Genomic DNA, 15,617 nt, shown 5'->3' with positions numbered 1-15,617 from the left:
GTGAATGAACACATACGTTTATAGTCATGCAAGAACAGATTATGCACAAATCTTAAATTACAACACGCTTTGAAATAAAAACAAAGGATCAAGAGACTATACCTTTGAAGAACCGTTCTTCAAGTAAATCCCTCAATGTAACGCATTCACGAATGCAGCGAACAATTCTCGAACTCCCTCGAAAAAGTAGTAAGTAGCACCTCGATCCTCAAACCAATCGGGACGCTACCACTTGGTGACCTTGGTATTCTTGGTGTGAGAATCTAGGAGTGGTGGGCTCTGGTTAATTTTGGTTAGAGGGAAGTATAGAGTGGAGGAGGAAGACAATAAGAAGAGAATAACACTGTTGTGTAGACAAACGAGTCTATCGTATAGACTTTCTACTCGACCATTTAGTCTCTCAAGTGATCGTATAGTAACTCAATTTCCAATTGTGTCTCGTGTTCACTTGTCCTTTGGAATAATTAAAACAATTTCATTTATCCCAATTTTTCATAAAACTAAATAACTACCCACTAAGGGTGTTTATGGAGAAGAAGGTGTTAATTATCAAAAATAAATATGATAATTAATTTATCATATTATATTTATAACATATAGTTTTAATATTGCATCATATACAATATATAAACTATAGTTCTTTTTCTTTATTTTATGACATTTAATATAAATTATATTTATATTAAATTTAATAACTATGAATCTAATTCATAGAAAATATATTTAAATCATATTCAAATATTAGTTCCTCCAATCAAACAATAATTTATAGAATACATTATATCAATTATATCATATATAATTGAATCAATTTATTTATATGATATATAATCAAATTCTCTCTTATTAATTTGAACATTTAAAATTAACCCAAAAATTGATTCTCAACTTAAATCCACTGAGCTACTAAGGAGACCTTATGGACCTGTAACTTAAAGCTCCAACGGTACGTGAATAACTGATTAAACTCTTTAATCACATTATCCACCATCCGTTAACTGTCAGGCACTTCACTAAAGACCAACAATTACACTCTTCGCACTATAGATATATTTTTGTGTCCATTGGATATAACTAATCAATAGTACAATGACCCCTCACAAATCGCTCATAAGTACAGCTAGGCCAAATTACCATTTTGCCCTTGTAGTTACATCTAACTCCTTAAGTACCACTGATTCATCTAATGAACAATAGATCATAGTCTCACTATGATTAAACCCCTCTTGGACCAAGAGAGGGTGTTGCGCCACATTGTTTAAGACCCGGAATTAGCCGTTAGTGGAACAATTTATCTACTTACCGCTGCTTCGAGGAAGAAGTGAATTCCATCTTGTGTAGCTGAGTTCTTAGGTCTGGTAGGCTTGTTGAGTCGGCGATCTGTCCACTCTCACCCATGTAAATCAAAGGACCACCCTTATAGGTAGGAGTTCACAACTCACTCAGGATTAAGGTCATGTTATCTATGGTCATCCTAATGAAATGAAAGTCTTAATTATGAACGACATTATATAATGAGACTAAACATTTCGTGGTCCGGTCTTATACAAACTCCTTTGTATAGAATATTCCCGCTCGAATGTCTAATATATGAATGATTAGGATTAGATCATTTGTAGCACTTTACAACATTTTTAACACCTACAAAGTGGGTCATACTCGTAGTGTCACCAGGATAAGATACCCAGTCTTATCCATAAACTACAGATCGTTTAGATTATCACTTAATACGATCACTTATATGTCTCCACATACATGTTTATGTTACAACAATAACCACGGATCTTCATTAATTGGTTTGTAGTTAATGCAACTAAAATATCATACATTTCATAGACAAAAGTGAATAAAATATCATATATTATAAATCACAGAATATTTATTCATACATGTGTTTACAAACTACAGAACCCTATGAGATTTAGAACATCAACCCCAAAACAAAAAGCATATCGAATATGACAATTCTGATGGTTATGACAAGTAGGAAGAAAATTGTAAAAAATATTCCATAAAAAAAATTTAATTTTAAATAAAAGCTTAGAGTACCACACTCTTTTCTACCAATCAGCCCATTCTAAATCATTGGAAGATGCCCTAGGCGAGATACCAGACCTTTCCACTCTACCCACTCTTAATTGAATACATGTCACATTTATCATAGTGTCAAATCCATTTATCACCCTTAATCATTTGACTTAGAGGACTATTCAAAATAACCTTACTACCAATCGGATAAAACGTCTTTTGGACCTTATCCACATCCCACCAACAATTAGGTATTTACATATCTATGACCACGACATAGAGCTCCCAAAATTTAGAGTTGCAACCTACAAGGACGAAGGCTGAGATCAAGCCCAAGATCCTCGAAAACCCAAATTAAAGAACCATCACTCACTTTCTTCCCAATATCCCTTTTAAGAAGATTGATACCTGTTGGGCTAATCTATGATTTCAGGCCTAAAACATTTACTAATTACAAATTCTAATGTTCCAGACCCAAAAGCCAAGGATCAGATTATGAGATCTTGAGTGGTAATTGAAAAATGTGGCTTGTATTTAGCCACACTGCTTGGAAGAAAACACACGCAAAGATCACTTTACTTTCTGTCAATTCAATTGCACACAAAATGAATAATTTCTACATAAAACAAAGTTTTCTCTCAAGCTCTCAGGTTACTCTCAAATGGCATATGTTTGATGTAAGGTGAATATGGTACATGCACGATAGAATAAATGAAGGGAAAGATGAAGAAGAACAAAGATGTAACGTGGTTCGACTAAATTTAAAGCCTATATCCGCGCGAAAGTTTTTGTTTAGACCAAATAAGATATCTTAGGGTCCCTTTAGTGGCTTCCCAATTTCTCTTACTATTCATAGCCTTTTTCAGTGTAATTTAATTCTCGAAAAGAGCCACAAAAATTTATAATACTGAACTACTCATATCATTACAAAGACGTAGAAATAGTGGTAAGTCCACGTCAATTCGTTGGGAAGCGCGATTTATTTCATTAAGCCAATTTCTTAACTAGAGCGGTAAATGAGGGATTTTGGTGTGAAAGAGATAAATGTGTGAAACATAAAATGCAAGGGTAAATGTAATCTAGGATAGGGGTCTATCTAATTTATAGAACAAGAGAGAGAATCCTATGCAATTTCTATCATGGAATTAAATAATTAAACAAACATTCCATTCTATGCATTCACAACTACTAAATTAGTTTGATTTAACTAGTCTCCACAAAGGTCGACAACTAATTAAAACCAAATCAATCAAGCATCCTAAACATTAACTAAAGTTAGAAAGCCAACCCTAACTGAACCATATGCTCTTAATTCTACTAGGTTCTCAACGATCATATAGAATTAAAAATCATATGCATGAAGATCAAGGATTCAATTGTATTGACTAATTGATTGGACAACCTAATTCAATTAATCAATTTGTTTTTTGAACCTAGGTTGAACATGCATTGCTAAGATTCAAGTCTAGCCTATAAATCTAAGTATTCACATTCAATCTTATGCTATCAGGGTAAATTCAAGAATAGAAAAACACAATGAAACACGCGAGCTCTAAAATTAACTAGGAAAGACATGCAATTATGATAGGATCATCAGTCCAACACATAAACACAAATCTAAATTACATCAAGATTCAAAAAAAGCATAGAGTTGAAGAATATCAAATTTAATCAAGGAAATCTCAAGAAATTGAACATAGGAACTCTTGCTCAAAGAAATTAAATAGGAATTACCTAAAAATTTCATAGACAAACTCAAGATAAAGATCTGATCCATTGATTATAACCTAAAATAAAATGTAAAATCTAAGCCAAGATACTAAAATTTGAAGGAAGAAGAAGGAAATTGAAACTCCACTTCAACCTCCATAAAATCAGCCTTTCTTGACCTAAATTGAAGAGAAATATATATAGGAATCAAACATAGCGTTGCAACGCTCTTATCGACAAAATCCTCGAGTGTTGGAGTGGCATTGCAACTCTGGTGCGACACTGTTTTATGCGCGTGCATTGGTGCCATTCCGTTAAGAGTACATAGTGTTGTAACGCTCTTGGGTAGCGTTGCAACGCTATCCTGCATCCATACGTTTTGCCTTTCAGCATTGCACTGGAGCATTGAACAAGGGTTGCGATACTCTAGACAGGTGCATTTTGGTCATTTCTCCCTCATTTGAAGTTCGGATACTCAAATCACCTCCAAATTGCTTCAATTAACCTTGTTTGACTCCAATTGCTCGGTTCTACATCTTGGGTGCTCAATACTACAAAATAGAATAATTAACATTAAAAATCCATTAACGAGCCTAAATTAAGTTAGGAATTATAGCTCTTTTTGAGAGCTATCACTTATCTGGGTTAGACATATATCTATAAACAAGGCTAGCTGAGTATGAGAGGTTCGGTCTAGTGGAGATCATTAGGAACATGAGGCTGCCAACTGCTTGGCTATAGGGTACTAATTTCATCTGATTTATATGTTCTAGGCCAGTTTTCTTAAGAGAGTTAACTAAGGACAACTTGAAGTGTTGGGCAATAGGTAGGGTCAATAGTCTTGCATCACTTAGATCAAACCTTTTCAATACTTTCTCACAGTAGCTAGTTTATTTATGCTTAGTAAGGACTCTACTCTGTTCCTTAGGATCTCGATCCCTAGAATTTTGCTTGCCATGCCCATATCTTTCATGTCAAATTCTCTCTTTAGGAGATTTTTTACAGGAATCAAGTCTTGTTTGGACTTTCTTGCGAGTAGCATAATATCGAAATATATGAGTAAGTACACCTTGTCTTTATAGAAAGATGTATTCATATAAACACATATATCATAGAAACTTCTCTTAAACACAATGCTAGAGATATAGTCATTGAATCTTTTGTACCAACACTTTGGGGACTGTTTAAGTTCATAGATTGACTTGTTAAGTAGGCAATAGAGGTCTTCCTTCTCTTTCACATCAAACACCTTTAGTTGCACCATATAAATTATCTTCTCTAGATGTCCATGTAAGAATACAGTGTTCACATCTAATTGATATAGTTCCAAATTTTTTTGAGCAATCATAGATAGAAGAAGTCTAATAGAGGTTTGCTTGAATATTAGAGAGAATATTTCTATGTAATCAATGCCTTGCTTTTGTGTGAAGTCCTTAGCAACCAACCTAACCTTGTATCTAGGTTTTTGCTCACTGGACATTCCCTCTTTAAACTTAAAAATCCACTTGGATGCTATTGACTTGCATCCTTTAGAAAGAGGTGCTAGGGACCAAGTGTCATTCACATTTAGTGAATGCATTTCCTCATTCATGGCTTCAATCCAACTCCTTGCATTAGGACCACATGTACCCTCTTCAAAAGTAGTTGGTTCTTCATCAATAAGAGCCACAATAGCATTAAGCACTAGGTTCATGTAATTCATTTTTGTATACCTAGCTGGAGGAACTATAACTCTTTTTTTTATCTATCCCTAGCCAATGAATATTCACTCAAATTAGGTTGATCATCAGCAGTTTCAGCCTGTTCCCCTATAATTTCCTCTTCTTCTTCTAATTCATATAGAGGAATAAGATTAGTAGGTTGCTCAGTAAGCTTTTGCACCTTAATTCTAGTGGTGGATGGTTCTGTCTTGTCCTCTGTCTTCTCTTCCTTTTGCATAAACATCTCTTTCTCTCTAAAAGTATGTCCCTGCTAACAATAAACCTCTTCTCAATAAGGTGCCACATTTTAAAACCTTTGACTTCTTCTGTAAAGCCAACAAACATACATTTGATAATCGTGGCCTTTAATTTCCCTAAGTTTTGGTGCATATATCTAACACACCCATACACTTTTAAGTTGTTTAGATTAGGAGGATGATTAGACTGTTGGATCTAATGTCCTAATCTCATTCATCTTGTAGTTTGTAATTTTGTAAATACAAATGATTTATTTAATAAATTAAACAATATTTTATTTGACCTTTAAATAGCATTAACTCATTCCAATAAACTAAGATACAAAGTCATTTAATGAAACTTGAACAGTATGTGGTAGACATATAGGTAGATCGTGTTCAAGTAATGACCTAAAAGGTCTACAGTATATAGTTAAGATTGGGTGCCTTATCCTGGTGACACTACGGATACGACAACTTTGTAATTGTTACATGAGTTGTAAGTATTACAAACAATATGATTCATATTGTTCATGTGGGGACATGTGAGTGAATTTATTCTATATAAAGAGTTTACATAGGATTGGACCACAAAATGATTAATTTCTCAGTATAACACCGTTGTTTGAAGAAACTAACTTTTTCACTAGGATGATCATAAGTAACTTGACCTTAATCCTGAGTGAGTTGTGAACCCCCTATCAATGAGGGCAAATCTTTGATTTGTATGGGTGAGAGTGGCATTTTCACCGACTTAATATAACTACCATTTTGGATTTTTGTTCGAGTAGGGAGCTAGGAGCACAACTACACAATATAGAATTCACTCCTTCCCATGGAAAGAGAAAGTACATAAATTGCTCCCTTAATAGCTGATTATGGGTCTTAAAAAATGAGGCCTTACCCTCTCATTGGCATGAGAGGGTTAGTTTATATTTGGGCTTTAAATTATTTGTTCATTAGAAGAATCGGTGGCATTTAAGGAGTTAGACATAACTATAGGGGTAAAAAAATAATTTTGATCCAGCTGTAGCTACGAGAAATTTGTAAAAGGTCAATTTACTGTTGATTGGTTATATCCAATGGACATAGGAATATATTTACAGTGCGAAGAGTGCAATTGTCGGTCTTTAGTAGAGTGACTGGCAGTTAATGAATGTTGATTAATCGAATTAAAAAGTTCAGTTGTTTAATCTTATATCATTGAAGCTTCGAATTTGTAGGTTTAATAGGTCCCCTTGTTAGATCACTAAGGATATAAACATGGAATAATCGTTTTTTAAATAATTTGAATTGTTCAAATTATTTATGAAAATTTAAGTAATTAATTATATTAATATGATCAATGTAATGTAGACTGTATGGTGATACATTATAATATATAGTTAATTATAAATATGATTTATAATTAAAACTATATATTATGTGAGAGAAAAATATTTGAATAAGATTCCAATATTTTAGATAAATTTTATACTATAGATTAAAATTTAATATGAATTTGATTCACGTTAAAACTATAAGTTAAAAGAAAGGGTTGCATTATAATGTGATTACAAAGGCATATAATATGGTCACTAAATAAATAAGATTAACCATATTATTAACATTCTATTAATATTATTATTATTTAATATAAATTATATTAAATAAAATAACTCCCTACGAAGCGAGTTATTTTTTGCACAACGTGGGAAGGGAGTTAACGTGATTCCCTCCCTCTTGCTCTCTCCTTTTATCTCTACATAAAACACAGAAAGAAGGTCTTTGAAAGAAACTCTCTACAATTGGTTCTCTCTCTCATTCTCAGTCCAAAAAATTCTCTTTGCCAAAATTCAAAAAAAGTCCACACTTTTTTTCCTTGTGTCCTGAGAATAACGAGGACTCCATTTGGTGTTGTTCATTTTGGAGGAACAATTTCTTGGGTTGTTATAGTAGCTTGTTCATGACCTTGGAGAGAATTGTTTGGAGATTTTGGTTCTACAAAGGTAAAATTTCTCCATCTTTGATTTTTTAGAATTGAAAAATCTCCATGCTTGGCCTGTATTTTTGTTTCTGTATAAAATCAATTTCGATTTTCACAATCTCAATTCAAAGACAGAACGATCAATCGCTTCCGACTTTGGATTCAATCCCTTTAATTGGTATTAGAGTCAATGGCATTGTCTTTGTTTTGGTTTTAGGATATCAATTTTGATTATGATGGGTGATTTTGTGTACTGTTATCATGTGATATTTACTGTAAATTTTATTTGGGTTTTTTGGCTTAATAGATATTTTTTTACATTTGGCACACAGACTCGTATTGCTTTTGATTTGATCAATTTGTAAGGGCCCGTGTGTTTTAGACATTTCTTTTGTGCAATTGAGTCTAATTTGAATGTCCGGGTTATTTATGATGGCTGATTATTGAGAAGAATGTCGAAAAACAAAGGATCTTTTCCAGAATTCAAGTTTTTGGGATGCAGCGTCGCGATGCTTCGACGCGAGGTGGAAGGCAAAAGTTTCTATATCATCATGACGCTGTGCTCCAGCGTCGTAACCCTACGTCCATTCAAGGTTGATGCGCGCGCGAGATGCTGGTTTTCGGTTTGAGTCCAAGTTGTCGTTTTCCTCTATTTTTTATGTAATTTTATTTGTTTACAATTAAATTAATATAATTTGATTATATTAATTTAATTATTTTATTATGGGTGCCAAATATTGGTCTATTAAAGATTTTTATATACTTTAATGTGCATGTGATGTATGGTTAAATTATATGATTTATATGTTGCATATTGTATGCCATGTAGATTTAAAATCCCACCATAGGTTAAGCATAATCATGCATCATATTTAAATATTTAAAGTTAGGTTGTTCTTGAAGTATGCATATGCATGATGTATACAATATAGTATGCATGTTTATAATATAAATGTTGCATTAAAAGAAAGTTTATTATATAGTTTATTAATCGTTTAATATAAGTGTTATATTATTGCTAATAAGTAAGGAGATGCATGCAACATGAAATTACTTAGACAAAATAATTGTTATATTTGTTTAATGTCATTAGTATGCATATTATAGGTTTTAAAAATCATTAGTTTATAAAAGTTATATGATTAATGAATTAGATATTAAAATCTATAATTTAGAGTCGCATGCAAACATAGGTTAAATTAATTTAAACAGTTTAAAATTAATTTCACATAGACCTATGATTAGAAATTTTCTAACAGGATTAGAAATAGATTAATTTTTTTATCTTTTTTCTTTTAATAAAATTAATTTGACTAATACAAGATTAATTTTATAAAATGATTGTCCATAAGGGACATTTGTCTAAGGACAGTTATAATGACCCAATTTTTATGATACTTATAGGACGTTACCATATACATGCATAGGCTTGAGAATAAACTTCTTGAAGTAAAATTTAATCAAATAAATAAAACTTTATTTCTTTAAGTAAAGCTCAAATAAGAAAATCCTAAAAACACTATTTGGGGTACCCCTAACTTTATTTTAGAATAATCTAAGCAAATAAACGAATTAATAAATGAATGAATGAAATAACTAAGCGTTTAAATACGCTAGACTCTAATGGCAAAATCAAATTCAATGAGGATTTGGTTCATCCCACACGTACACGCCATGGGCATCCTGCAAACCAGCTCCTATCAAATGACAACATGAATGTGGAAGCAATGACATATCCCAATGGCTGATTCACGGATCTCTCCTGTCATTCGTCGATTTGTCTTTACCTTTACCTAAAAAACATAAAGAGAAAGGAATGAGTATATAAATATACCGAGTATGTGACCCACTACAGAGCCCACTAGGTGAGTTGTTAGCATTCCTATTAGGACTCAAGTGCACATTTCACATCTTAGGTATAAGAATAGGCATAGGCATAAGCATAAGGGAAATCCCGAAGGCCCACTTTCGTAGGTGTGAACCCGAAGGCTCACAACATACGAGGTGCACGACTCAATAGAAATACTAACAGTCACCGTTAGTCCAACATAGTCATAAGCATACAATCATAGTTTTTAATCATGCTTGAAAGGGGCAAACAATGACAATTTCAAAATACATCCATTAGTCGCATACTACAACATTTGCGTACAAACAATTTTCATGGCGTAAGCATAAGCATCCATAACCCCCCCTCAATTGACAAACATAGCTAGTCACAAAGTAAGTCATAACAACGCAATCCAATGCACAAAACATGCCTTCAGTACAATCTCATACTAATAAAAACTTGGCTTCGAGGGTGAATCAGTAGAAAGCGCTTACCTTGGATTTAGGCCAAAGAAAGATAGCAATCAAACAGCTGAACCTTCCTCCTAATTCAACAAAGGCTTGCGTCAAAGTCCCTAACATGAACCATAAACACACAATTCAACTTGTGGGGGGAATCCTAAAACCTACGCAATTTAATTCAACAAACCCACACAACTTACCCCAAAACTTGCCAAAATCAAATCAATGAAGACTTGAGAAGTCACTAAAACACCTTAGAACCTCAACTTCAATCCCCTAAATTCAAAATTGAACCAATCTCAGACCAAAGTTACACTAAATGACCAAGATTTTTCAAGAAACCACAAAAACTAACCAAAACAACCAAGTTTTTACCCAACAATGTGCGAACAGAGGGCCACAAGAGAAGACCCGACACTGTCTGGATGAAAAAACTACTACGAATGTCGACAGCAGCGACGATGACGATGGAGCTACATAGAGAATGGCGCTGGCAGAATTTCAGTCGCGGTTGGAACGACGACGACGTGCGCGGCTCGCGTCTAAGGGTTCCCAATTCCGTAGCACTGCTATATATTAAAATTTAATATGAATTTGATTCATATTAAAACTATAGGTTAAAAGAGGAGATTGTATTACAATGTGATTATAAATGCATATAATATGGTTATTAATAGTTAGACTAACCATATTATTAACATTATGTTAATAATATTATTATTTAATATTAATTATAATAATATAATATTAATATTTAATAAAATAACTCCTCAATAAGGGAGTTACTTTTGCACAACATGGGAAGGGAGTTAACATAACTCCCTCCCCTTTCTCCTCTCCTTTTATCTCTACGTAAAACATAAGAAGAGAAGTTCTCTAAAAAAAAAAAAAAAAAAAAAAAACTCTATGTAGTTGGTTCTCTCTCTCGCTCTCATTCCAGAAAATTCCCTCTGCCAAAATTCAAAAGAACCCCATTTCTTTTCCTTGTGTCCTAAGAATAATGAGGACTCTATTTGGTGGTGTTCACTTTGAAGGAACAACTTCTTGGATTTTTACAGTAGCTTGTTCCTGACTTTGGAGAGAATTGTTTGGAGATTTTGGTTCTACAAAGGTAAAATTTCTCCATCTTTGATTTTTCACAATAAAAAAAATCACTATGCTTGCCTTATTTTTTTGTTGTTGTATAAAATCAATTTTGTTTTTTCCAATCCCAATTCAAAGATAGAACGACTAGTCGCTTCTGTTTTGGTATTCAATCTCTTCATAGATCACTTCTCTTCTGGTGTAAGGAAGTCTAGAGAAGGGCACCTTTGGTAGTGTGTCGAGTCTTTATGAAGCTTTGCCTTGTAGCTTTTCCCATTATGTAGTATTCACAAAAAGAGAGGTGTTCATTGATGGCTTGAGGTAGTATACCTTGCTTACATAGGGCTTGCATACCTTTAATGTTGATGTGTGACGATCTTTTATGTCACAAATTAGCTTTTGTCAAGGCTGTCTCTATTATAGCATAGGCTCCATTCAACATTTCTACTCCTTTTACAATATATAGATCGTTGACCTTCTCACCAACCAAGACTACCTTAGAACCCTTGATTAATTCAAACACTTCACATTTTCCCTTGTATTCACACCCCATAGAGTCCAACATTTCCAAGGAAATTAGATTTCTCTTGAGCAAAGACACATATCTGACATTCATTAGAAGCTTTACTGACCCATCCTTTAGTTTTAAAGAAATTGAGCCAATTCCCTTGATCTTTTAACCTTCATTATTGCCTATGTACACCAATTCTCCATCATTCTCTTTATAGGTGTTGAATCAAGACTTGAAATGTGTCATATGATAGGTATAACCAGAATCTAGAACCCAATCATGCTTTCCCAATGACTTACTTGGTTGGCTTTGTCACTTGTGGAGGCTAGAACATCTAAATAGAAGTAGGAGCCTTCAACTATGGAAGATTCAGGCATTTTCCTTTATGATCTTTCTCCTTTTCTTGATTTTTCCTCTTCAAACTGTAGTAATCTCTCATAAGATAACTCTTTTTCTTGCAATAGCATCTTAGCTTAGTCTTAGGTATATGTTCTTCATAGGTTGCTGTTTGCCACCCTTAGATTGGTTTGGCTTGTTCTTCCCCTTCACAAGCAACCCTTCTGTACTTGGCTATTCTTTCTTGGTGACTCAAGGCTCTATTTCTTTGGTCCTCAATGCTAAAATAATGGTATTAGTTGTGATTGATTCTCTGCCATACTTCAAAGCATTTTTTACTTCTTATAGGCTTCGGGTAGTGAATTTAAATGAACACAGACTTTATTTCGTCACCTAATTTCTCTTTAAGACTCTTGAACTCATAAACTATCTTCTTGAACTCATCTAGGTTGTCTGAGAGTGTTTTTGTTGAATCCATCTCGAATGCGAAGAACTTTTTCCTCCAAAACATCTTGTTTGGAAGGTCTTTTGTGGCAAAGAGGCCTTCCAACTTAGTTCACATCTTATAGGCTATATCATGATCAATTACCTACGTAAGAATATTATTGCTGAGATTCATGACCAAAGTTTCATAGGCTACCAACTCCCAATCTTCCTTTTCTTATGTTGAACTCGTTGCTGGAAGGGTTTATGGGTCCAAAAGAGCCTTGTAGTCTTTCTGCTGACCAAGAATAACCTTGATCTTGGCTTTCCATAAGCCAAAATCGCCCTTACCATCAAATTTCTCTATTTCTAACCTTGTCATTGCCATTTTCAATATGAATTATGAGTCTTGAAGCTCTAAGAAATGCTTTCTTGATGATCTTTAATGTTCCGATTCTAATTTTGTTTGGCTAACCTGTAATTCCAGGCTCAAAACATTTACCAATTACAAATTGAAATGCTGCAGGCCCTAAAGCTAATGATCAGATTATGAGATCTTGAGTGGTAGTTGACAGATGTGGCTTGTATTTGGCCATGTTGCTTAGAAGAAAACACACGAAAATTAACTTTACTTTTTGTCAATTCAATTGCACACAAAAATGAATAATTTCTTTAAAAAAAAAAAGAAGAAAAAGAAAAAGAAGAAAAACATAGAGTTTTCTCTCAAGCTCTCAGATTACTCTCAAACGGCGAACATTTGATGCAAGGTGAAGATGGTACATTCACGATAGAATAAATGAAGAGAAAGATGAAGAAGAACGCAAATGTAACTGGTTCGGCTAAATCTGAAGCCTACATCTACGGAAAGGTTTTTGTTTGACGATTCAAGATAAGCTTGCTCTCTCTTACAAAATATTTCACACACCCTCACTTTTCTATTATGATATGTATTTATAGTTTATAGAGAAAAGTTACAAGTAAACATGTTAAATTTAAGGAAAAATAATAAACTAGCCGTTGGAGTCAAAGTCTTCAATACCCCCACACAAAACCTTTCAAAAATATGAACTTTGGTTCCCTACTTTTACCTTTAGCTTTCTAGTTTTATTTTGTACTTTTTGAATATGTTTTAAGTATTCTGTTGGTGTAAAAAGTTCTTAATGATAATCGAGTACTCAAATCTCGAGTAGATTGATACATAACAAATCCATGTATCCAAGATGTTCTACAAATTATAGAAGTAGGAAAGTAGAAAGAAACAAAAAACATTTAAAAGTGATAAAATAAATGAAATGATCAAATTGGAAGGGATCTTTGGCTATACATTTGTTTTCAGCAACTAAGAGGAGTTCCAAATAGAAAGAGGATAATCCAAATGAAAGCAAATTCTCTCTATAAACACATTTACAACTATGTACCAACCAACACATCCTCAGAAAACGCCACATTGAATGACAGAAAATGAAGCAAACAAATTTCTTGGTTCTAATAATCCTCTGCCTCTCTACTCTGTACTCTGTACTCTGTTCTCTTTTGGAGGGGGTATTGCTTTTTTTTGGGTGAGTGGCAGTGGAAAATCAGAAGCAAATGAATAACCTTTCTACAACAAATGAGGTAAAATTGAAGTTAAGAATGGGAAGAGAAGAACGACAATGAGAACAATCACCAAAATTATGGCATAGCAAGTCCACTTCCTCGAGCTCTTTTGATACTCTCTGGCTTCTTGCAGTTGCTCTGTTCCTCTTCTAACGAAGGAGTTAGCATGTGCGACATGGCTTTCGATGTCGTTCAGTTGGTGGCCTTGCGCCTCAACCAAAGCTGCCATGTCCAAGAATATCTGATGCAGCTCTATCAAATTCTTCTCTATTTCCTTCACAGCGTCATGTCGTTCTTGAATCTCTGAAATTGTGTCCATTATCTGACCCCTCCCCTGTTCTTGAATCGCCTTCTGCAGGAAGCTCTCACTTTCCCCACTTGATATCAAATTCTCTATTGTCTCTTCGTTTGCTTTCTGCCCAGTCACTGTGAAGTACCTGTCTCCCCCATCCCCCCAAAAAAGTACTCATTTTTATGATGTTATTAAAATACCACAATCAGACTCAAATTTGCAGATATAGTAAAATTTAGATTTAGTTCTCGAAGTTTATCGATGATAGGCTATATCGCAAGTAGGAGTTTATCGATCTATGTCTAATGAGGTTTATGTTTTGTTTGCTGCGTGATTATGAGGGGATATATAGAATCTACCTTCAATTCGACGGTTATTATGAGGCAGATATGTTAAATAGTATTAGGTTGGTTTGGGATTGAGATTTGAGAATTACCTTCGCTCGACGGTTTCTTTGTACTCGGCGTTCATTCGAGCTCTAAGGCCTTGAAAATCATCCATAACATCTTTGAGCTTCTTTCCCAAACCGCTGACGACGGACGTTCGAGTCCGGTCAGCGGAGGAGCCAGGGCCGCAGCCGGGGAGGCTGCGGTGAGCGGCATTGGAACGTTCGAGAGCTTCGAGCTTTCCTTTGATCATTTTGACTCGCTTGAGAACTTGGGTGACATCGGCCTCCATCCTCCCCCTCAGCTCCTTCATTGTCTTGGCATTATGCACAATCTTGCACTCCTCATTAGCCTGCTGCAATTTCTTGTACAAACTCTCCACCTGTTTCATGTCATCTTTAACATTTTCTACATCTTCAAAGAATCTGTCCAAATTTACACTCTCATTTCCAGCCTCCATGCTGTCCAGATACGCCTGTTGCTTCAGATCCGTGTACTTTTTGAACGAATTCGAGAATAAGTCGTTCATTTTGTCTGATTTTTTGTTTGTACACTCAAATCTTCAAAATGGGTTTTCAGGGGGTGGTTGTTTTTTGTTTTTTGTTTTTGTTTTTTTTTTTTTGTTTTTTGGATTTTTTGTTTTTTTTGTTTTTTGGGTTTTTTGAGATGGTAAGAAAAAGGGTTGAAAATTATTGGTCTTTTCTTTTCCTAGACGAAGTTTGTGTTTAATTATCTTCGTCCAATGAGGAAGAGAAAAGAGTTTTGGGGGTGAGGGAAAAAAAAGGAAAAAGAAAGTAAAGTTCCAACACCCCAAGATGGGTATAGAGAAATTAGAGAAGTTTTGAAAATGGAATTGCTGTAATTAGATATTTCAATTGGAAGGAAGGTTTTAGATGATTGGGGGAAATATCATCCACTTGGCGCATTCTTCATCAAAAATTCAAACTTTTTCCTCTGTCATTCATCATCTCTTTGACTTGGTCTCTTTCCTTTCTATATTCCCAACATTCCAACCACTAATTAATAACTAAATTAAGATTTTAAGTGGGAATCAAAAT

At 34.2% G+C, this 15,617-nt stretch overlaps 1 protein-coding gene across 1 annotated transcript; it reads right to left on the bottom strand.

Moving 5' to 3' along the window:
- Positions 1–13,649: 13,649 nt before the first annotated feature.
- Positions 13,650–15,403, bottom strand: LOC120083638 (syntaxin-124). Its single transcript, XM_039039474.1, has 2 exons — positions 14,610–15,403; positions 13,650–14,318 (listed from the first exon to the last, which is right to left on the bottom strand). Exons 1-2 carry the CDS (start codon positions 15,086–15,088, stop codon positions 13,886–13,888), a joined length of 912 nt encoding a protein of 303 aa, XP_038895402.1. The 5' UTR covers positions 15,089–15,403; the 3' UTR covers positions 13,650–13,885.
- Between the last annotated feature and the right edge of the window lie 214 nt (positions 15,404–15,617).

Source organism: Benincasa hispida, chromosome 8 (assembly GCF_009727055.1).
Source record: "Benincasa hispida cultivar B227 chromosome 8, ASM972705v1, whole genome shotgun sequence".
NCBI lineage: Eukaryota > Viridiplantae > Streptophyta > Magnoliopsida > Cucurbitales > Cucurbitaceae > Benincasa > Benincasa hispida.
Note: the sequence above shows the minus strand (reverse complement) of the source record. Positions and strands in the feature narration are given on the sequence as shown.